Source organism: Cenococcum geophilum (genome assembly GCF_001692895.1).
Source record: "Cenococcum geophilum 1.58 unplaced genomic scaffold K441scaffold_16, whole genome shotgun sequence".
In the NCBI taxonomy this organism is placed as follows: domain Eukaryota; kingdom Fungi; phylum Ascomycota; class Dothideomycetes; order Gloniales; family Gloniaceae; genus Cenococcum; species Cenococcum geophilum.
In genome coordinates, this window is record NW_027137574.1 from 1,299,558 (window position 1) to 1,323,038 (window position 23,481).

Consider the following 23,481-nt stretch of genomic DNA (forward strand, 5'->3'; position numbering starts at 1 on the left):
CCCCTACTCTTTATTATTATTTCTTTTATAACCTAGAACTAGTTTAGTATATTTTAGCTAATAAGCTACTAGGTAACCGCCTTAAGGCCTTTTTATATTAAAAGTAGTGTCTTATAGTTCTCTATGCTAGCTACTAAGAGCATTACTTCTTAGTTAGTGTATAAGGGGTATAACAGTATTATATATTTTAGTGTCTGTCTTAGCCAGCCACATTTATATCTTAGGCTACCTACTAGGACACCCACCTAGTAGAGCCAGTCTTTTAGTCCTATTATTCCTATTCTTAAGAGCGTTGCTATTATATTTTCTGCCTTTATTAGGCCTTTTTAGAGCCCTAGGGTGTCTACCCCCTATAGCGTTAACCATACTATAGCTTAGGTTCCTCTTGCCTTAATTAGCCTTTATACCTTTAACTCCTATACACCTCTTTAGCGTTAGTTTAGCCAGTATTATATTACGGTAAATAGTTTCCTAGCGTTCTTTCATGCTCTACTTTAGCTCCTTTCTCTCTCTTGCTATTATCCTTACTGGCCTCTTATATGTCTCCCTTCCTCCTTTATATGGGCCTGGGCCCTAAAGCAGCACTATTCTTCTTCTGCTTTCTTTACCTGTTTCTCTAATATATCTTCCCTACTTTAGGGTTATTGGTTTATTCTCCTATAAGGCGCCCTAGGGTCCCTCCATAGTTTATTTAGGCGTGTCTTAATATACTTTATAACATTAGAGTTATATTCCTTTTACGCCCTTTATATTATAGCGGCTTTAATATATAGTTATAGGGGGGGAATATTAGCTTCCTTCTTAAGTAGAGCTGTGGCCGTTCGCTTATATCCGCCTGTTATACTCTAAAGGCAGGCTGTTTAGACCTTTTAGAGTAGTTTAAGGAGCGATTTAGGGGGGCCTTTCTTAGATTCTCTAATGGCCCAAATACTAGACCTATACGTTATAGTTAGCCGGACAACTGCTATATATAGTAGGCGTAACCTCTAGAAGCATAGACCCTATATAGAATTAACAATCCTAGATAATGCGATATACTATACTTGGCCCTTATAGGCCGCTTACGCCGCATATACGCTCCACTAGAGCTTACTATCTACCTATACTTCTAATACTCTTAGGCCCTAAACTAGTTAACCCCTAAAGCCTTAGATGCGAATTATGTACTAGAGATTTATAAATTAGTTGCGTTTTCTTATAAAATGGATTAGCTGGTATTTCTCTAGTAAGAATTGGACTCTATATCGTCTTGCTTATTCTATATAGGTGTTATATACTTTCTTTAGTGTTCTGCAATTCTCTACGGCTGTTGGCCCGTATATAATTAGGTTTGTGTTATTAATAAAGCCTATCCCCTAGGTCGCCCCTTCCTTAAAGGAGTTAAGCAGGTTGCTTATAAAGAAAAGGAAGAGTATAGGCGAGAGGGGTAATCCTTATAGTATTCCTGTTGCAACTACGATAGGGGGGCTTTAGTATCCGCTAAAGACTAGTAATATTTCTTTTTAACACAAGGCTTTAGGTATTATAAGTAACGATATTAACTAAATTAATTAGACGGATATTACACCTCTAGTAAACGACTTGGAAATGCTAGGTATCTTTAAGGACGAAGATAAAAAGGAGGGAGATGGTGTTATAAACGCTTTAAGTACAATATTACGACTACTTAGAGAGGAGTTAGAAGAAGCTAGTTGGTTAATATAAGCACGGTCTAGAATAGAACCCGTGGAACTATATAATAAGGAATAGTAACCAAGGTTATATAACGTGCTATATATTAAACGCAAGGAATAGGAGGAACTTATATACTTTATATATAACACGTACCTTACGTATAAGGAGGATTTTATAGGAGTACGGTTGTGTATTTAAGGACCCTTAGTCCCTACCTAGATAGTTCCTTCCTTATAGTAATTCTTAGAATATAATTGGAGTTAATCTATTAGGCAACTACTCCACTAGTTATTATTATATTGTTGACTTACTTGCAATACCTATATACCTAGCCCATTAACGAGTCTACCGTAGTTTCTGCTATAAGGCTCTGTTATAAGAACTATATAACGAGAAATAGTAACTAAGGTTATATAATATAATCTATATAATCTGTGTAATCTATATAATTTATAATAGAGTAGATAAAGCATACGTACCTTACGTATAAAGGGGATTTCTTAGGAGTACGGTTGTATATTTAAAGGACCATAGTCCCTACCTAGATAGTTCTCTTCTTTGTAGTAATTCTTAGAATATAATTAGAGTTAATCTATTGGGCAACTACTCTACCAGTTATTATTACGTTATTGACTTTAATTTGCATCACCTATACACCTAGCTTAATAACGAGCCTATTGTAGTTCTTACTATAAGGTTCCGTTACAAATAAAGACCGCAAGCGTCGCTATATAGTATTGGGCCTTTATAAGGTTATTAGTAAATATACTAGTAAGAATATAGTAGCTATTCTAGTCGCTCTATTTAGGGACTATAAAATTATAGGTAATATTGGGTTCTTTATAGCCAATAACACTAAGTTAAATAATACCTATATTAATTTAGTTCTTTAAGCCCTATATTTAAAAATATTAGTAAAGAAATAAAAAGTATATTAACTTTACTGCTTTGGCTATATAATAAACCTTTATATATAGGCCTTTATTATTAGAATAGACGCTAATAAAATCTATAAAGAAATAGCAGCTATATACTGTAATTAGAATTACAGCAAGGTTTAAGAGCTTTAGAAGAAGTAGGGACTAGTTAGTTTACTTTAAAATATTATTTAGTATATTTATATAATCCCCTAGTATTGTAGTTTCTTTAAGAGTATTTAAATAGGAGGTCCTTTATTAGAATTTAATAGCCTAAAGGTACGTAATAGAGCTATAGTATTAAGATTTGCTACCTAGTAGAACGTTAGACAAATCTCTAATTAGCTATAGTATTAGATTTTATATCTATTACCCTTAACGGTTATAATCTAAGCCTTATAGTTATAGTATTTAAACTTATAATACTATCTATAAAAATAATACTAATAATTTACTAGCTTATCTAAAATAACTAAACGTAATAGAATTTGGTCTTTTTAGCTATTTTATAATATTTAAACTGTAGAGAACGAATTACTATATTTTATAAGACTTATAAACCTAGTAATAAAGCTAAAGCGTTTACTAAAGACGGCTTCCTTAGCTAAAGTACTGGCTCTAATTTAAACACCTTTATAACTACCTTAAGATATTCTATAAGGCTATAATTATAATAAAAAGTAATTAAAGTTATACTAACTACTTTTAAATACTAAATTGGCTTTTTAAGGAGCTCTTATTAATTAAGTAGAAGTTTCTTAAACTTTCTACTTAATTACTTTAAAAACGGAAAAAGGCCGACGCTTAAGCCTATTAATACTTAGCAGACTATTTAGAAGTAGTATAAAAGAAGGGAAATAAGTACTATAATAAGGCTAATAATATAGCAGCGTATTACGCAGTAATTGTCCTTAATCCGACGCTTAAGATATAGTAGTTTAAGGACTATTAGAGGCCATATCCTATTAGGAAGGATTAGATTAATAGTATTAAGCAGAAGATTAAGGAGCTCTAGCTTAATTATAAAGGCCAGTATTTATCTATTTAATTATCCTTACTAGATTTAGTACTAGTTTAGCAACCCCAGTAAGCAAAAATCTATACCTTTACTCAAAATTATAAGCGCCTAAAAACCGTTTATTAAAACGATAAGGCTACTACGCCTCCTCTAATTAATTGCTTTAATAAGTATTTATATATAAATAAGCTTAAGCTTAAAAAGTATAAACACTTTAACCTTATATAGTACTGGTAAAACCGCTATATAAGCTAGCCTAATCTTACTTACTTTACCCTTAATATCCTTATAGTGCCTTTTATAAGCGACAAATATAAATAACTATTTAGTAGCTGTAAGATCCTCCTTAAGGCTTAACGCTCTTAGCTATAGATAGATATAATTAAGGCAAATAAGGGTCTTTGGTATAGATATAGACCTCCACTAAAGGATATATTTAATAATAAGGATATTAACAAAGTAGAGGGAGAGCCGCGGCTACTAAAGCTCTCACCTAAAGAGGAGGCTAAGGCTCGGCTTACTACTGCAGTTGCTGCGGAGACTACTACTTAGGTGGATGACGGGGGTGAGGAGGCTTTAGCCAAAGAACTTGCTAAGGAGGCTGCTTTAGAGGGCGATAATGAGGCTAACGATAAGGAGGGCCTTTCTGCTGCTGATATAATGTAATATAGGTAATTTTTGGTAAGTTTGGCTACCCCATTGACGACCCAGAAGCATGCCAAGACTTACTATTTATAGTATAGACTGCTTATGTAACTGCATTGGATTTATCCTGGAGCTCCAGGAGCCAAACCCTATCTTCTATGGAGTGGAGTGGATTCAAATCAAAATCCAGTCCAGTCCAGTCCAATGAGATCACTGCCCCTGCCCCAGGGGCTATATTAAAGTTCTCGCGTCTAAAATAGTCCTCTGAGATGAAAGGGTTGTTATTGTAGAAAGCTCCATATCATGTGTTTCCTTGCTTTGGGAGAAGTCTTGTCAGGAGATGTGATATGTTTAGTTACAGTAAAAATGAACTCCATCGTAAACGATTATCGCGTTAAGTACTCTACCATTATTCTTAGATCGCCTCACCCGCTATTTGGATTGTTTACTGTCTGCTTAAAAACCGCCCATACCCGCGAGTCAGCTTGGATAGGCTCTACTATTCAACGTCGAGGAACCGCCACACCAAACACAATCCAGCTGAAGAAAGAAGACCTACAATAGGACGACTCATGATGAGTCACCTCATGGACTGACGATTTGTGACGACGAAGGTGGCATACCGTCTTCATCTACTCAATCATGAGTCTTACTCGATATTGGAATACGATCCATTATGTAACTTCTAGCAGGCTTCTTCTACTATAAAATAGGAAGCAAAAGTCTTTAATAAGATTCAATGTACCCCTTCTACGGTTTGACCATCCGAACAATTGCTGTTCACCCAAAATCCGGATGGTTCTGGTCTGGTTGCAAGACCCAATGCAAATTTCCCATTCGATGCTCGACAGCTTGCATGGGCTCGCGGCATCGTAGTCACCCTTTTAATATTGATGTTAATATTTTTGGTAGTCTGTATAATGAATGCCATTTACGAAACGTAAATCGACTTACTTGGCGGGCGGGATCGTTACCCCAGGAGTAGATTCTGGCAAATTCTTCCCCAGCCGTGCTTCGGCACCAGCGAGTATGTTGCATACAATCCCCTTTCGTAGCTGCATGCACGCATTCTTCTTCTGCCCCGATGTTACGGAGACATTCTAAAAAAGGATTAGGCTATGACAGAGAGCCGATAAACTGAAGTCGATCGCAAAGCTTACCAAGCGCTGCCATATTAGTAATATATACTCTTGGAGTTTTCGTACTGCCTAGTACAGCCCCAATCACAATGCCTTTGAATCCTAGAGCATGTTCAGGATTTCTACGCTCAAAAAAGCGGGGACAGCAAGTACCATAATATGTGAGAAAGCAAGCCAGTGGGACCAGTGCCCACAATTAAGTGATGATCTCGACAACTTTAACCATCTGTACGACCAGTATCTCAGTTGGAAAGGAATTCAGTATTGGTTACCATTGCGGTCTTGGATGGGAGGATGCTCAGAACCCGAAAGAAACCCTTTATTCCTCAGGTACTTTCTATGTCTCTGGGTTATCTCTGGCGGAATTTCTAAGAATTTAGAAAAGCCCATAGCAAGCTTACAACTAGAGTTGAGCCTGAAGGGCCCCAAACCCTGTCCGCGGGTACCCGGGTAGATGGGGTGACTTCTAGGAAGCTATGGTGGCAATGACGCATGAATATGTGCTTCCGAGAACACGAGGAGTCTCAATGAAGACGCAAGGAACGTAAGCGGCTGCGTTGTCATCATACTGCTAAGTTGGGCGTTGGGTCAAGGTTGATTAAGTTGAAGCAACTTGTCCATGCCGAGGGCTGGTATCTCCAGATTCCCCTCACCCATGTGATACAAGATGGTCCGTGGTTGTGGGATTTGATGAGAAAGAGAAGCAGCCAAAGCACCGAAAATAGCCCGAAGACATCCCTGACATTCATCCGTAACCAGTGATGCAACTGGTTTGGTTCACTATTCGGTTTGGTTCGGTTTTTCAATATTAAAAACCTTAACCGGTTATAATTTTAAACCTGTTTACTAACTAATATCGGCTTAGCACTTACTTAATTTGGTAATTATTTATACTGGTTATATTGGTTAACCGGTTAAACCACCAATTAAATTGGTTTGGTTAAGGGCTAAAATTTATAACCGATCCAAACCAGTTGCATCACTGTCCGTAACATCAGGCCTCCCTTTGTGAGACCTCTACAACGGGCAAATGTACCGGTTGGCATGACACGGCGCCGCTGCACAATGCAGGGTGTCGTTATGCTCTTGTGAGCATATTAATGCCCCGAAAAGATAGTTATGCCAGTAAATTCAACCAGCATTCAAATGTCACCCTCAGTTATGTACACAAAAATCTGCCTGAAGCGGATCGCACATGTGTACTACACCCACGCCGACCTCGAAGAAGCAAACCGATTTCTGTTGGACTTTGGCTTCACGATGGTGAAGCGGACTAGCGACACAATATACTATCGTGGCTATGGATCAGAGCCGTTCGTCTATTGCGCTACCCAGAGCGAATCCAATGTTTTTGGTGGCGCTGCCTTTGTAGTCGACTCATTCTCTGATCTCGAACTAGCCACCCAAACACTTCCCTTGGCCACACCAATTCATGACCTGGATGCCCCGGGAGGTGGGAAGTACGTAATATTTTACGATCCAGTCGACAACTGCCCCTTCTACTTGGTTTATGGCCAGGCTGCTGTTGAGCCTTCCGTATCCTTTCCAGAGCTGGAATACAACTTCCCAACCTCTAAGCACCGCCCGGTCAATAAGACTCAGCGATTCAAGCAAGGCCCTGCACCCGTACATAAGCTTGGCCATTTCGGACTATGCGTCACAGATTTTGCTGCTGCGTATGATTTCTTCACTTCTCGATTTAATTTCAAGCCAAGTGATGTGATATACGACGAGGGTGGGCGTGATATCACCGCATTCATGCATTTGGACCGAGGAGAGGAGATGGTAGATCATCACAGCTTCTTCTTCTTTGAAGGCCCGAAGTCCCATGTTCATCATTCGAGTTTTGAGGTTCATGACTTTGATATCCAGTCGCTTGGTCATCAATGGCTAGAAGACAAGAAGTATAAATTGGCATGGGGTGTTGGCAGACATGTGCTGGGTTCGCAGATATTCGACTATTGGTAAGACCTGATGTTGCTGATCTAGGTTGGCCGAATTCGGTGTGCTGACTCTGGCAGGTACGACAAGTCTGGTTTCATTGTGGAACATTACGTGGACGGGGATTTGGTAGACGAAAAGACTCCGATTGCTCGGACCAAGGCTGGGCCTGGTAATCTGCACATTTGGGGTGAATGAGATGCCTAAGTTGAGGTTTGATAAGACATGCTGACAGGACTAGGACCTGAATTGCCTCCAACTTTCTTACTGTAAGAGGAATCCATTATGTCGACCTCCGCAATAACTACATGGGATCCTCCGGCACAGGTTGAGCCTTCAGCCAGATTCTGAGCATATTTAGAGCGAACGATGGCCCTATGAGATAAACTATAGGTGTACTAAACATTTCGCTTCTTAAGAGTAGACTGGTAGAGCGTTTTGGCAAATCTCTAGTTTGGAACGGCTGGGAGGCAAAAGGGCCCAAACCTGTGGACTCTCCTATCAACCGTACGTAAGCAGTTCGTCTAAATCAAATCCCAAGTAACCCAGGGAACCATCCGTGAAAAGTGTACAATCCGTGAAGTCCTGTTGCGAGAACGTCCAAGGAGTCTCTGGCAATACACCTAGAAGCGAACTTCCTGTTCTTACTACATGTTCCGCTTGCTCGAGCGCTGGAGGTCCCGTCGCTACTCTATCGCTATTCCGATTTAACGTAACTGAGGGAACTTCTAGTGGTCTATCATCTCCCGCTTCTTTCTTGCGCCTCTTTGAAATGATATTATGAGCCCGAATAGTTTCCAGCCGAGTTTCTAACGTGTTGAGTTTGTCTTGTAGTGTGCTCGCCACATTCCAGAATGACACGTAACTATTGAAGGTTAACCGGAGAAGATCAATATTTGAGTCGACTTTTCGGCAATTCACGGCTGATGGGTTGATAATTCGATAGACTACTTGCGCAGCTGCGGCAAGATAGACGATGTTCGCCAGTAAGGGGTTCACATGATGAACATGCTCCTTAGAGCTAGTCCGGATGATGGCGATTATCTCATTGGCAGCATCAAGAAAATGGTTCCACGCCCCTTGGTTTGGATTTGAAGAAGTCGAGGAGCGGTTATTGCTGGGTCTGACCGAGGAGTTTTCTACAAACTGGGCTGACCTAGCCACCTCAGCTTCACTAAATTGAAACGAGGAGACTGGATAGTGGTAGATCATGAACCGGGTCAGCTGGATCATAAGGTGGATGCTGTATATGTCAGAATCTTCTTGACGAGAAGATTGCATAGACATTAAGCCTTTCTCTTTGAATGTCAGGGATTGCTCACGATAGGAAAGTCGTGGTGGTAATGCTATTGAAACGCAACGCAACGCATTTTCCAGGATTTCTAATTCCATTTGGCTGTCCTTGGAAGGTTCTGATACGGGCCGCTTACGCGCTGCGCTCTTTGACCGATCTTCCTGCTGGCTAAACTGAGTTGAAAAAGATTGGGGATATGAGAATAAAAGAGCATTCCGCGCCAGAGAATTGGTTACGATAAACCATGCCTTGGCACTGGTGTTACCGGTTTGTTGTAGGGTTTTCCAACGAAAAGCAGGGTCGACGATTAAGATGCAGCTGCGCCGATACGTGCCGTTATACCATGCTTCATCGTCTACGGGAAGCCATGTGTTATTTTGAGTCCAGTCAATCGCTGTTGGCAATCATGTGTTATTTTGAGTCCAGTCAATCGCTGTTGGCAATCGCCTGATTGTGCTTGCAAATACGTCGAATTCCCACAATGCCCACCAGGCTCGTCGACGTTCCTCTTTGAGGCACCAAGCTGTTATATCTGATTGGTCTTGTGCATCATCGGGGTATATGTCAATGCAGTGAAGTTTGAGTTCATATGCCAGGCGGATGCAGTTACCCAGAGTCCTCCAAGCCTTTCCACGAACGCCTTCGATGAGGAGTTGAAAAGTAGTCAGGATCGTGGCCTGCAATAAACATAGCGGTGGAGTGTCTTCCGCACATTGTTTCAGGGCTTCGTCTATGCGCCTAGACGCAAAAGCATGAAAATAGGATATTGAAGGGACATTCATTCTATGGCCACCTATGTTCTGTAGCTCGTTTCCAGTACAGAAGCGAGCCGAAAACGAAAACATGGCAGCCAGCAGAGCCTCTATTTGTTTCTCAGAAGATATTGCTTGCAGTTTGCTCTCGAAGTAAGGTCGCCGGAACAACGAAAATGATGTCATATTTTCGAAATACTGTGCGATACTGCGTTCGTTACAATGGTTAGCTTCTTGGACATTACCATCACTCCTCTACATCCAAAAGATCCTTGATAGAGCTCGGGCGGATACATGTTGTACTGGAGCAAGTTTAGGTTAGCACGGGAATTGCTTACAGCAGTTGATATAGTTCAGTCGAGATTCCAAAGTTCAGGCAGGCTTGATAGACCTTTACTGCGACTCCAACGGATGTGCCTTGATCACCTCCCGATGGAAGGTCTTCAGCTGCCGCATTAGAGGATTGCGATGTAGGCTCGTGCGACAGGTGCATGATCTGGCTTAAAGAATATTCATTTGACCCTTGCCTGTCAGTTAAATTAACGGTTAATTCCGGGGATGGTAAGCCCGGAGATATGACAGAGCTCCTGCCCGATTGAGTTTCAGGAAAACTTGATGGTCTTGATGGAGTTTCAGTACCGATACTACCGAAGGGCGACTGGGAAAGTCCCATACGGTTGTGTGGTGCCGCGGCCGTATCGGTTGTTGGGCCGGAAGGCCTCCTAAGTGAGTGGTGTCCTCGATCCGTCGTATGGGGTCCATCTAATAGATGCCGGCGTTTCCGGCGTTGTGGCGCTCCTATGATGTTTCACTCAGTTTGTTTCAGTATAGTTCTACGCTCAAAAATTATCCTTACCAATTTTCGGTCCAGGTTTCTGGGGCGTGAGTGGATATTTGCACTGCTGCAATGTTTTTACGCAGAGAGAGCAAGAGGGAAGAGAGCGATCGCTGGGGATGAGCGGTCAGAGGATATCAATGGACAAGGCAATAGTTTTTAGTTAAGACTCACCATCTTATCTTCCGTCTTGGAAATGAAATTAGCTCCTCTACTATACTGAAATTGTCTCGGAAGCTATTCGAGCTTACCTTTTGCAAGTAAAGCATGCCAATGTTGGCCGTGAAGTAGCGACGCCATCATCTTCCAGCGGCGCTTCAGGCATTGGAATGAGGTTACTCACAGCAAAAAAGTATTTGGTAACAGTGTGTAGGCTGATGAATGGCCATATTTACGAATGAGGTGGAGTTAAGGCTTCCCGCGGGTCCCGCCACGATTTTGCGAGGCTCTCACAGGGTTTTTATGGAGACCAATTATCTCGGGCCCAGACCTTCCGATCAACCGCGCACTAACTAAGCCGTTTTGGGCTTCACCTTCGTTAGAAGGTCTGGCATGGGCTTTTGGGTAAAGAGACACGGCCAAAATACACCTTTCTGCTCCTAAATCTTTTAACCACAACGCTTGAAGCTATTTGTGATGGCTAAAATTACTAAATCAACTGCGGTTAACAAGACTGCATCATCAGATTTCCTAAATTTGAGCTCGTCGCGTCGTTGCGTGCGTCGTTGCATACGTTGTAAACTACAGCCCTTATTCTACACAAGGCTCTGCGGGAGGCTCTGCACAACGGCTCTACGCAGAGCCTTTGTACATAGAGCCTTTGTACGTAGAGTCTTCGTGCGTAGAGCCGTTGTGCAGAGCCTCGTGTAGAGCCTCGTGTAAAGCCTTCAGACGCGACCCAAATCCTGCAACAACTACCGGGCCAAATTAGATCATTTTTGCTGCGTTCGATTCGCCTTATCTAGTTCTACAACGCGACATTAGCCGTTAGTTCGTGTAGGCGTTGGTTGGTGGTCAATATGGGGAGATGTTATTGTATGACGCTTGCCTTTGCATGAGGTTTACTTATCTCGTACCGAAGTTCAGCCACAGCACTAAACCGCGTCTAGAAACCTTTTGTTAGAAGGTCTGGGACGCGATTCGAATTTTATGCGGCATAAATGGCTGAAATACACCTATTTTAAACCATATTCTTCTAATAACTAGAATAACTAATTTAAACTCAGCAAATAAAATTATGTCGTCTTTTTTTTCTAAAATTTAGTAAGCGGCTCTACGTGTATCCCATTGTGTGGCAACCGTTTCTTGCACTTTTCGTATATGCAAGCCTCATAAGCCTATCTAAGGCTCTATACCGTATATAGCTTAGTGTTAAGGCCTTAAGTCAGTACAATTACTCGGCGGCAGGGGTGCTAGCGCCTCATTAACATCTTCGACGCTTAAATATTGCGGTAAACAGCAGCGACGTGGCTAGGAAGCCTATATAATATTTGGTGTAGTTAATTAAAAAGCTTTAATATCGTCGCTGCCTATTTAATCCTTGAATTGCTAGCAAAATATTGTCTTTATGCCACCTAAAAAACGTCGTGTGTCTTCGGCTCTAAAGCCTCTAAGGCCTCCAAAGCCTCTAAAAGCACCTCTAGCCTAAGAGTCCTATTTACAATCCTTTTAAGCAACGCAGTATACACATAATAGCTTGTTAGTAGTAGTTGCGCAGCCTCCAGAGGCTTTAGTAGCTTTAGTAGCTATACAGCAGGCAGTGGTGCTAATTAAGGATATTAAGGACACTTGGCTAAGCAGCCAGATTAAGGATATTAAGGACAAATTAGGAGCCGTTTTTAAGGCCTATGGTAAAACTACTAAGGATAAGGTGGATAAGGTAGATAAGGTAGATAAAACTAAACTACTAGAGCTATTAGCTAAAAAAGTTATAAAAATAGGCCTTCCTACCATTCCTACTTTATAGGAGCCTATAGCCGCTATTCCTAAGCTAGATCTTAAAGTTGTCAACCTTCTAGATAAGTTAATATTCGCTACTCGGCGTGCTAGTAAGCCTATTAGTAGCTTTAACGTAGGCAATAAATCTAATAATCTTCCCAACTAAGTTAAGGATAAGCGCTCTGCTTACTATACACTAGTAAATTAGATTAGTATAACGTTTAGTAAATATAGATCTGGATAGGACCTACCGATTTAAGTATTTCTACTATTCTTTAGTATTAGTATATTTAAGAGGCTTACTGTTAATATAAACCTATATACAGTATCTTAAAATGCTAGCGGATATTACTAATTAGGATAATATGTGGGTAAATAATTACGGGCGTAAAAGGAGACCTCTACTAGCGAATTAATAATTTAGGTAGGGCTTATTATCTATATAGGCGTCTTTAAAGGTACTTAGGTGCGAGATCTTTAGGCTATAGATCCTAAATATCCTAGATACTTAATTAGCTTATTTATAGGTTAGAAAAGATAGGAGTAACTTAAGCGCTTCTTCTATATCTTACCACCTCTACTAGAGGGCGTTAAACGTTATATCTTTAAGAAAATCGAGCTGTTAATAACTCCTTTAGGCGAGGCGTTTAGAAAGTACGTTATACCTAGATCTATAGTTAGCTTTAATAAGATAATAGTAAGGTTTACTAAATAATCTACGGCTATAGTTAAATTGCCTAATAAGCTAATACCTAGGGGCTTTAAGATAATAAGCCTTTATTAATATGGATATTGCTATAGCTTTATATTTACCTTACCTAGCTGCTTTTTTAGGCTTCCTTCTTAAATAGATTATTAAGATATTGTTCTCTTAAATACCTTTAAGTACGTTCTCTACCTTACCTAATAACTTCCTCTTTAGGCTTATTAATTTTGCCTATTTTTAGATAACTACTTTATAAATATTCCGTTATTCTAGGTGCTTTAATAATTTAGAATTACTGCAGCTGGGACAGTTTAATTAAATTTAAAGGACTATCTGTTACGGCTAGCGATCCCATAGACGCAATCTGATAGATTAAGCAGTAATAAGGGGCTATATTATAAATAGACTAAAATAAGGAGCTAGTAAAGGATATAGTAGGCGACTATGTACGTCGTCGGCGTTAGAACAACCTTAATCCGTCTTGCTTATATTTTAGTATAATAATGTTATATAGTTAGCCAAACCGTTACATTACTGTAACGGAATCCCCCGAGAGGTACATATCCAATGAGACGGTAGGAGGTTTTATCTATGTCCTATCTATGTTCTAGAAAACATAGTTAGATAGGTTAGGGGCGAAAGGTTTTACTAGCGTCTTAGAAGAAATATATAGGAAGCTAGTTCCCCTCTAGAGAAGAACTAGCAATTAGTCTCTAAATAGAAGTGGTTAAAAGCATTTGTCCTTTAATACGTGAAACTTATTCTACCTTTAATTTACCTTTAACTTACCTTTAACTTACCTTCTACTTACCAGTAATACTATTAATTAGATAATTATACGTTCCGGTTAAGCTGGCCTCTTATAATTCTAATTACTTATAATCCGTTAGGAACGTACAGCTATTAATTAATAATAACGGACTATACTCCTATACCCTATAAAGCAACGCCCTCACCATAAGAGGCTTAAAGAGTCTCCCTAGAGGAGCGCATTCCCTCTTTTTATGAAGAAGCTATAGCTAGTCCATCTAACCTTACAAGACCCTTAGGAATAATTACCGCTAAAGAGTTATTAAAGCGGTCGCTATATAAGACCCTATAAAAATAAAGGAGTTAGAGATATAATTAAGATAAGCATATTAAGACTACTAAGAACAATTATAAGGACAATTAGGGGAAGTATAGACACCCTAGACACAAAGCGGACTTAAAGGGGTAACGCTATACTATACTATAACGTTAGAAAAACCTAAATTCCGTATAAAGGAACCTAATAAGTACTATAGTAATAGTCTTCGGAACTGTAATTGTTTTATCTAATAATGCAAAACTAAGTTTCGGCTAGATCCGAAATGTTACTCTAATAAGTATAATTAGACACTAATTGCTTCTACCTTCCTATATAGTACTATTAAGAGTTTATAGACACGCTATAAGAAGAAACTTACTATACCTTTTAAATTTAGCGAACTTAGGACCTAGTTAGTTAATTAGGTCTAAGACCCTACTAATTAAGGGATAGACTATAACTAGCGATACCACAACGCTAAATAGCGGGATAGTTAGACTATGGTCTAGTTTATAAACTACTTAGAAGAACTAGAAGATAATATACCCTACTTAGATCTATAGGATGACGCTATATAACTTTACCAGCTACTCGCTAAGCTATGACCTAAGATTTAATAGGCCATATAAAAGAAGGGCGAAATTTCTACCTCTTAAGAAAAGCTTATCTCTAAAGCTATTTGGATTAAAAGTACTAAAAGAGACTATTTAGGCAAGCGAAAGGAACAAGACGTTAATAATAAAGAGCGTAGGACTAGACCTAGCTTTAATAATAGGGGTAGATTCTAACCTAACCACTCTATAGAAGGATAACGTAAGTAGGCCTCGCAGCCTTAGAGTAACGCTAGTTAACCCTAAAATAATAATAGGCAGAGACCTAATCTATAGGAGGGGAACTAGGAGATATGTACCTGTTATAACTATAGCAAGAAGGGCTATATAAGCCGCTTCTACTAATAAAAGAAGTAAGAGTCGGCCTAATTGGGAAAAGAGATAGCCTAGTAGATCTTTACTCCCTTATACTAGGCTAGTAAGAGAAGGAGGGAGTAAACTACCATATGGTTATTCCTATCTCTATTTAAGTTAATAATAAATAGGTAACGTGAGACTGCCTTATAGATAGCGGTATAAGTATAGGGTTTATTTCTTAATTACTAGTAAAAGAATTAGATTTGGACCTTAGCGGCTTNTAGGTGCGTACTATTTAAAGTATTAAAGGCTACCGGATTCCATGCTATAGGGAATAGGCTTTTTCCGTGGCTAGTTAGGACCGCGATAGTCTATAGGATATGTAGGAGATATGCTTCTATGCCGCAGAAATTAAGGGGTATAACCTTATTTTAGGATACCCATAGCTTTACCAAGTCAATCCGGACATTAATTAGCCTTTAGCCTTGTATTAATATTAAAAGTCTTAACCGCGCATTATAGTTAAAGATTAAAAGACTTTCTTAAACTATATATAAGAAGAAGGGTGGGTATATACTATATATACCACTCTTAATACTAAGAATAGGGATATAGGATATCTATTTTTGGATATCCGGCTATACGCAGTTAAGAAACTAGAGATTTTATAGGAATATATAGACTTAGAGGATATTTCTAGTAAAGAGGCTGTATAAACCTTACCTAACCCTATATTAGTTAAGTATAAGATAGATATAGGGGATAAATAACCTTCTTTTGGACCATTATATAACCTATCAGAAAATAAGCTAGCGGTACTATATTAATATATAGTGGACAATCTTTAGAGAGGATAGATTTGGCCCTTTATAAGCCTAATAGGGGTACTAATTATATTTATACCTAAGAAGGATAGGACCCTTTACCTCTATATTAACTATTAGGCGCTAAATAAGATTACTATAAAGAATTGCTACCCGTTACTCTTAATAGGGGAGCTTATTAATAGGCTATTAGGCGTAAAGATATTTATAAAATTAGATCTAAAAGATATATACTATTAAATCTAGACTAAAGCCGGCGATAAGTAGAAAACGGCGTTCTGAATATAGTACGGCCACTTTAAGTACCTAGTGATACTATTTAGGCTCACTAACGCACTAGTGATATTTTAGGCCTATATTAATAAGGCATTATTAGGCCTGTTAGACATAATATATATAGTCTACCTTAATAATATTATAGTTTACTCTAATAACTACGAAGCATATACGTATTATATATAAATAGTATTAGAAAGATTACGGGAATATAAGCTCTATATAAACCTAAAAAGTGCACGTTTTATACTACTAGCATTAATTTTTTAGGCTTTATTATTAGCGTCAATGGAGTATTAATAGAGAAAAGTTGGGTGGACGCTATTAGGGAATAGCCCTACCCTATAATATTTAGAGAAGTATAGGTTTTCTTAGGCACGGTAAACTTCTACTAAACGTTTATTATTTATTACTTATAAGTAATACTTCTAATTACTAATCTACTAAAAGAATCTAAGAATAGTAAGAAGTTAGGACCCTTTATATTTAGGGAAGCTACTAAGTAGGCTATAAACTGGTTAAAGGATTTATTTATATCAGCGCCTATCCTAATACACTTCTACTAGGAGCTACATATATACCTTAAAATAGATATATCCGGCTTTGCCCTAAGGGCAATTATATTTTAATTAAAAGACGGAAAATAGCATTTTATGGCGTTTTAGTTAAGGAAAATAACCCCTATAAAGTAGCGTTATATAACACACAACTAGGAGCTATTCGCGATAATTATAGTAATAAAGCACTGGCGACATTATTATATAGGAAGCAATTATCCTATTAAAGTCCTTATAGACTATAACAACCTAGAATACTTTATAACTATAAAGGTGTTAAGTAGTTAATAAGCGAGATAGGCAGAGGCACTATTGTAGTATAACTTTAAAATTATATACCGCCTAGGGAAGACAAATCCTGCCAATAGGTTATTAAGATGTCTAGATTATAAGATAGGGAGGATCTAGGACAGTATAGGGGAAATAATCCCTATATTACAAAATTTGCTTAGGAAGAAAAAAGACTCTTTCCCTAAAACTATAGAATTTCGCGGTAGGGCAGAGGTTCTAGTAATATAGCTATAAAGCGATATAATTATAGAGCCGTAGGATATAGTTATAGACTAGGTTATAAACTAAGTAGATATTATAAAGTTAGCGTACCCTAGAATTAGCAAGAATTCTACGGGATATACTAGAGGTGTCGCGGCACCTTTAACTTAACAGCATATTAGCTGCGAGTTTTTGGATCTAAGGGGGATAGGTAAGATACCTATCCGCAGTATAGCACACTATATAATGGTAGGAGAATCTACTAGCACTAATGGTTTAAAATATCTTATACTACGCCTTAAGTCCGTAATAGCGGTAAGTAAAATGGAAATAAGCGATCTATATAAAACCTTTCTAGATCTTCTTTTTTAAGCTTAATAAAGGGACGCCTTTACCTCTGGGGAAAGGTAGAAAGATATAGTAGAGACTAACTTAGCTAGAGTTACTAAAAAGCTATAGTAGTAAGACTAAAAGGGTCTATTATGCTTTAAGGGTGCTATATATATCCTAAAGGACTAAGCAATTTAAGATAAAATTCTAAAGGTCTTTTATAATAACCCTCTTAGGGGTTACTACGGTGCCAATAGAACCCTTAAGGCTGTTTAAAGGAAATACTTTTAGGATAGAATGTCTAAAGAGGTTAAGGACTATATATTAAGGTATAATACGTGCTAAAGGATATAGATATCTAGGTATCGCCTATATAGCAAGTTATTAGTGCTTCCTATTCCATAGGGACCTATATTAGAATTAATAATGGATTTTATTATAGGCTTACCCCCTACTAAAATAAGAACTAAAGAGGTTGCTAACGCTATCCTAGTAATCTTTAATAGGTATATAAAGTTTTTAGGATACTTTGCTATTATAATAACGATTATAGTAGTAGAACTGGCAGACCTATTTTTAAAACGGTGGCTCTTATTTGGTATGCTAAGGGGAATTATATCTAATAGAGGTACTGTATTTAATAGTGCATTCTAGTCTTTATTTTGTCTCTTATTAAAAATACGGCGAAGGATAAGTACTACCTTTTACCTATAAATAGATAGGCAAATAAAGCGTCTAAATACGTTATTAGAACACTACCTTCGCTGCTATATTAATTATTAATAGGATAATTAGACATTATGGTTAGCTCTAGCGCAGTATATATATAACATAAGCATTTATAGTAGTATAAAAATAACCCCTTATAAAGCATTGTTTGGGGTAAAAGCAAATAACCCCTAGAATATTAAGGACATCGTTCCTAAAAGAGAGGTACTGGCGGCGTTTAAAAGAATTAAGTAAATAAGAATTCGTAGAGAGAAACTTAAAAAGTACTTGCTAAACGCCTAGGCTGTGTAAAAAAGGTACTATAATAAAAAATATATACTAAAAAAATTTAAGATAGGAGACGAAGTCTTACTATTTATAAAAAATATCTAAATAAAACGCATTAAGAAGAAGCTGGATTACTAGTGGCTTAGACCCTTTAAGATAGTTAAGAAAACTAAAGGAAACTAAGCCTATAAATTAGAATTACCGAAATCTTATCTAATATATCCTATATTTTATATTTCCTTGCTAGAGCTATACTAGAGAAGAGATAGTACGGAACCGCCCCTACCTAGTAAAATTAATAGGGAACTAGAATAGAATGTAGAAGATATTTTAGACTAAAGATGGCGCTAGAAAAAGCGCGAATTTTTAGTTTATTAGGAAGGATACTCCTAGGTATATAATAGTTAGGAACCTAAGGAGTACCTTTAGCTAGGATACAACACCGCAATTAAAACCTTTTTAAGAACTAAAGGTAAAGACTTAGAAATGGTTCCGGATATACTATAGGTAAAATAATAGGGAAAACCCCGTAAATTAAAACTATAGGATTAAGCATAGGCATTAAGAATGGAAACGTTTCGCTATTATAATAGGGATCCTAAAATCTTATAAGAGGAAGCCTATAGGGATCTATAGGAGAACTACTAGGGATACTATTTAAAGAAGACGCTATATAAGAAGGAGTAGTAGCACTATAAGAAGTGGCCTTAGGGATTTAGAAAGATCCCCTAGGGATAAAAGNANAGTATCTNGCCTNGCACNNGAGATANATAGTANAGTTAATAGTATAAAGAGNAGNAAAAGGACAGCCTATAAAGAATTAGAAATTTTAAGGAATTATAAGGCACCTATAGGAATATTACCCGTTTATTATATATAGGGATTATAGTAGTGTACTACGTTTATATAGATTGTCACTAAAGCTTAGAATAAAGGCATCCCTAAAGTATAAAGTTAATTCCTAATAATAGGGTATTCTGGAGGTACCTAAGAGGTACTATATAAAGCTATTTTATAAGAAGAAAGAAAGAGCTAGGTAATAACTTAAATACTAGCAGCAGTAATAGAAGCCTCCTCTTCTATCTTAACGTTATTATTAACGGTATTATCAGCTCCTCCATCCCTAGAAGCATTAGCACTTTTACTAATATTCTTCTTAGAACGACGGGTACTAGAAGGACTAGTATAAGCGGGAGACTAGCGAGGAGAACGTTTATCTTAACCTTTATTGTTATCCTTAATATCCCTAGGTTTTAAATTGGCGTCTAAGTAGGGATTAGAGAAATATTAGCTAAAGGAGTTTAGTATAGTTCCTAAGTAAGTTACTAAAGAAACTTATTTGGCTAGAGTAGCCCGCGTAAGAGTACGAATGTTATTATTAATAAGGACGAGCTATTTATATATACGCTCCTAGACACTATATGTCCGAAAACATTATATCTCTATAGTAGTAGAAACCCTTATAGAATTAAAAAGTCTATAAGCGAGGGAAGATACCTTCTATCCCCGCCTATTACTATTAGGATATTAGCGGAAATCTTAGATAGCGTGTTAGAGCCTATAAGTCTTATACGCATAGATAGTGGGGATCTAGTATAATTAGCGAAATTTAGAATAGGACGGAATGGGAAATACTAGGACGCAGGTCTTTCTCCTACTGCGATAATAGGAGTACTTAGATTTGTTTTTGCTAGAGTAAGGCATCTTATAAATATAGGAAGGATCCTATATAAAAGTATAAACGTAGCAATAATAGCATTTTAGGGAAACTGCTGTAGGAGTAATAGACGCTGTCTAGGGCGTCACTGGGAGATTAATAACACTACCGCCGGTCTAGGGACGCGTAGAAGGACTATGAGCCATTATAAGAGAATACTCTAAGGAGTTAGCATTATTATAAGAGATGAGGTAGGGATCCTATTACTTATAAATGCGTTAAGAAAAGATAATAAGGTAGTAATAGAAGTATGGCTAAAGATACAGAAGCTAAAAGGCGAGATATAATAAAAACAGCCTGTTTAAGAATAAGATAAATGGTGTTATTAATAGAAGGATAAGGGAGAGATAATAACTTATAAATAGAAAGAAATTAAAATAAAAGACGTTATTATTAAGGCCTATTTAGGTAAATGGGAATAGTGGTTAGTTAACGCGTTACACTAAATAACCTCTAGATCTATTTATAATAAATTCCTAAAATTGAAGAGGTAAATCCCACCAAATTTTTATTACTATTATTGAAATCCTATTACGAAAACACTATAAGGAGCTAGGGTGGGAAAAGAGTAGAGGAATAAAAGATAAAGTAAAGTTCCGCGCTAGTAAAGAGCTAGCGATGAGTTGCATTATAGAGTACCTTTCCACTAAGGGTTTCCCTAGTGGTTTTAGCTAGAACTCTATAAAAGCTTAGTAAAGGCGAAGTCTTAGAGGACTAAGACCCTAAAAGGGAAGGCAATTATAACGGAATCCCCTGAGAGGTATATATCTAATAAGATGATAGGAGGTTTTATTTATGTCCTATCTATATTCTAGAAGACATAGTTAGATAGGTTAAGGGCGAAAGGTTTTATTAGCGTCTTAGAAGAAATATATAGGAAGCTAGTTCCCCTTTAGAGAAGAACTAGTAATTAGTCTTTAAATAGAAGTGGTTAGAAGCATTTGTCCTTTAATATATAAAACTTATTCTACCTTTAACTTACCTTTAACTTACCTTTAACTTACCTTCTACTTACCAGTGACACTGTTAATTAGATAATTATATGTTCCGGTTAGGCTGGCCTCTTATAATTACCCCCCTCCAAGTCAGGAAGATTGTCCTTGATCTTCGTAGTTAGGCCCTTCTTATCCTCCTCTTCTTTCCGTCCTTTTCCGCCTTATTATCCTCCTCCAAGAACTCTAAATCTTTACCCCTAATATACGCCTCTAGCCATTGCGGCAGCTATATGGGTGGACCGGCGTTATAGGGTCTCTTATTGTGGAACGCCTTAATTTTATAGGGAGCGCTAATAAAGCTGTCTGCGTTGTACTAGGTGTTGTCTAAGTTATAGCCTACCCAGCTAACCTTATATTGTAGCCTTCTATAGTAGACCCTGCTAATAAAAACCCTATCAACTTTATACTCTGGCTCGCCGTTAATTAGGACTAGCTCCTTTAGCTCTCTATTTTAACCTAGTAGGGGGTTATCTAAATCCTTCTATAGTCGGTTGGCGTAAAAGACGTTTAACATCTTTATATACGGAGGTAGGTTAATGATATATAAGTGTCCTTCTATACCTAAGATCCTATAGGGCCCTGCAAGTTGCCTATCTAATTTAATGCTTAGTTGGTCGGTAGCCTATCCCTTCCTAGTAATGTATACCTAATCGCCTACCCCAAAATCTGGTTCGCGATAATGCTTATTAACTTATTTTACCTATCGCTCTTAGGTCCTAGCTAGATTAGTCCTTACCTATTTAACTACTTCCTAGTTTCTATATATAAAAGCTTAAGCTTCCTATTATGTCAGTCTCTCGCGGGTGTTAGGGTTGCTCGTGTGCGTTCCTCCTAGTTAAAGTGGAGCCTTAGCTTAAACCCTAGTTCTAATTTATATGGTGCAAAGCCTGTAGATTTATGCGGTAAGATTGCCTATGCAAAGTCTATATAGGGGAAGGGCTCCAACTAATTGTCCTAGTAATGATTAATAAAGGGCCTTAAGCGTTGGTCTATATACTGGTTTAGCACCTTTATATTACTATTAGTTTGTGGGTAACCAGCTATAAAGAGCTTTTACCTAACGCCGGTTAGCTTATATAGCTCGTCTATAAAGGCTAAGATAAATTAGGGTTCTTAGTCTAATATCGCTGTCTCCAGAAGGCCGTATATGCGCTAGATGTGTTAGTAGTATAAGTTTGCTGCGTCAGCTATAGTAGCTGTCTTATAGTAGGGTAGCGAGAAGGCTCTTTTACCTAGCTGATTAATAACTACAAAGACGTTGTCGAAGCCCTTATTATCCGTTAGAAAGGATTTAAAATTAAAAGAGACGTACTGCTAGCAGCGTTTACTAATTAGTAGGGGGTGCAGTAAGCTAGGGGTCTTATCGCGAGGTATATAGGTCCTCCTATACGTCCTATAGTTGCTTATATAGGTATCGCAGTCTAAGGGTAATCCTAGCTAATAGTATTGGTCTGCTACCAATTTCCTTATCTTACTTCTACTTAGGTAAGCAGTTACCTAATAGGAGTGTACCTTTGCAATAAGGTAGGTATGGAGGCAGTTAATATTAGGGACTATTAGCTTGCCGAAGTAGGTAAGTAATCCGTCTTAGAGCTTCTAACCCTTCCATTCTTGCCTAGCCAGCTAACGTAGCCCTACTAGCGATTTACTAGTTTGGTTGGCCTAGAGAATCTAATTAATTAGCTTATACGGTTCCCGTTTATAATTTGCTGCAGCTAAGGGGTCCTTTAAAGTTATATCTAATGTGGCGATTATAAGGGCGGGGTTAACTAAGCATATAGTGCGTACAGCTACGTCCTTCTCCTTCTGCGTCTTTAGGTCCTCCTATTTACGTAATAGGGTGTCGGCCACTATATTTGCTATACCTGGCCTATACGTAATCCGTATATAAAAATTAGCAAGTAGGTCTGCCTAGCGGGCTTATTGTAGGTTTAGTAGTCTCTTAGTTATAAAGTACTTAAGGGCTTAATAGTCTATAACTGCCGTAAAGGGGGTACGCTAAAGGCCAATAAGGTGACCTCGCCATTCTTATAAACCTCTTATTACCGCCAGCATCTCTTTATTATGGATCTTGTATCGCATCTCCTTAGGGCTTATTGTCTTCAAGAAGAAGGCCACTGGCTTTTAGGTCCCGTCGTCTTGCAGCTAGTTAAGCACTCTAGCTACTACTCCATCGCTTACGTCAGTTTCCATATAGGTGTCTTAGAACGGCAAGTAATGCTTTACTACGCTGCCTAATAGCATAAGGGCCTTAGCTTGCTTAAAGGCCTTAAGCTTTTCTTCCCCTAGCGGGTGCCATGNTTCCTTCTATATAAGCTTAGTAAGCGGTTATACGATACGGCTATAGTTTTTTAAGAGGGCTCGGTAAAAGTTATAAAACCCTAAAAAGGACCGCACCCCTTTAACGGAAGTCGGGGGCTACTAATCCCTTACTATAGATAGCTTATTAGGGTCTATA

General features: G+C 38.1%; 4 protein-coding genes across 4 annotated transcripts; 1 reads left to right on the forward strand and 3 right to left on the reverse strand.

Moving 5' to 3' along the window:
* Nucleotides 1–4,873: 4,873 nt before the first annotated feature.
* Nucleotides 4,874–5,578, reverse strand: K441DRAFT_69684 (uncharacterized protein). The gene is made up of 4 exons (XM_067652930.1): nt 5,547–5,578; nt 5,415–5,495; nt 5,209–5,354; nt 4,874–5,135 (listed from the first exon to the last, which is right to left on the reverse strand). Exons 2-4 carry the CDS (start codon nt 5,425–5,427, stop codon nt 4,929–4,931), a joined length of 366 nt encoding a protein of 121 aa, XP_067505113.1. The 5' UTR covers nt 5,428–5,495; nt 5,547–5,578; the 3' UTR covers nt 4,874–4,928.
* Nucleotides 5,579–6,554: 976 nt separating this feature from the next.
* On the forward strand, nt 6,555–7,607 carry K441DRAFT_554970 (Glyoxalase/Bleomycin resistance protein/Dihydroxybiphenyl dioxygenase; the record flags this gene model as incomplete). Its single annotated transcript, XM_067643254.1, has 3 exons — nt 6,555–7,357; nt 7,415–7,524; nt 7,576–7,607. The coding sequence occupies 3 exons, from the start codon at nt 6,555–6,557 to the stop codon at nt 7,605–7,607; spliced, it is 945 nt and encodes a 314-aa protein (XP_067505114.1).
* A 916-nt stretch (nt 7,608–8,523) lies between these two features.
* On the reverse strand, nt 8,524–9,499 carry K441DRAFT_658327 (uncharacterized protein). Its single transcript, XM_067648325.1, has 3 exons — nt 9,063–9,499; nt 8,657–9,023; nt 8,524–8,577 (listed from the first exon to the last, which is right to left on the reverse strand). Exons 1-3 carry the CDS (start codon nt 9,471–9,473, stop codon nt 8,564–8,566), a joined length of 792 nt encoding a protein of 263 aa, XP_067505115.1. The 5' UTR covers nt 9,474–9,499; the 3' UTR covers nt 8,524–8,563.
* On the reverse strand, nt 9,474–10,638 carry K441DRAFT_658328 (uncharacterized protein). The gene is made up of 4 exons (XM_067648326.1): nt 10,467–10,638; nt 10,390–10,404; nt 10,237–10,328; nt 9,474–10,178 (listed from the first exon to the last, which is right to left on the reverse strand). The coding sequence occupies exons 1-4, from the start codon at nt 10,538–10,540 to the stop codon at nt 9,715–9,717; spliced, it is 645 nt and encodes a 214-aa protein (XP_067505116.1). The 5' UTR covers nt 10,541–10,638; the 3' UTR covers nt 9,474–9,714.
* Between the last annotated feature and the right edge of the window lie 12,843 nt (nt 10,639–23,481).

Bases quoted from the DNA above. Each gene is read 5' to 3' on its own strand.
- K441DRAFT_69684 (XM_067652930.1), bottom strand. The intron at 5,136-5,208 runs GTAAGTCGATTT...CAATATTAAAAG, and splicing joins GTAACGATCCCGCCCGCCAA to GGTGACTACGATGCCGCGAG.
- K441DRAFT_658327 (XM_067648325.1), bottom strand. From the start codon at position 9,473: ATGTTTTCGTTTTCGGCTCGCTTCTGTACTGGAAACGAGCTACAGAAC. The intron at 9,024-9,062 runs GCGATTGACTGG...TGATTGCCAACA, and splicing joins CAATCAGGCGATTGCCAACA to GCGATTGACTGGACTCAAAA.
- K441DRAFT_658328 (XM_067648326.1), bottom strand. From the start codon at position 10,540: ATGCCTGAAGCGCCGCTGGAAGATGATGGCGTCGCTACTTCACGGCCA. The intron at 10,179-10,236 runs GTAAGGATAATT...GAAACATCATAG, and splicing joins GAAACCTGGACCGAAAATTG to GAGCGCCACAACGCCGGAAA.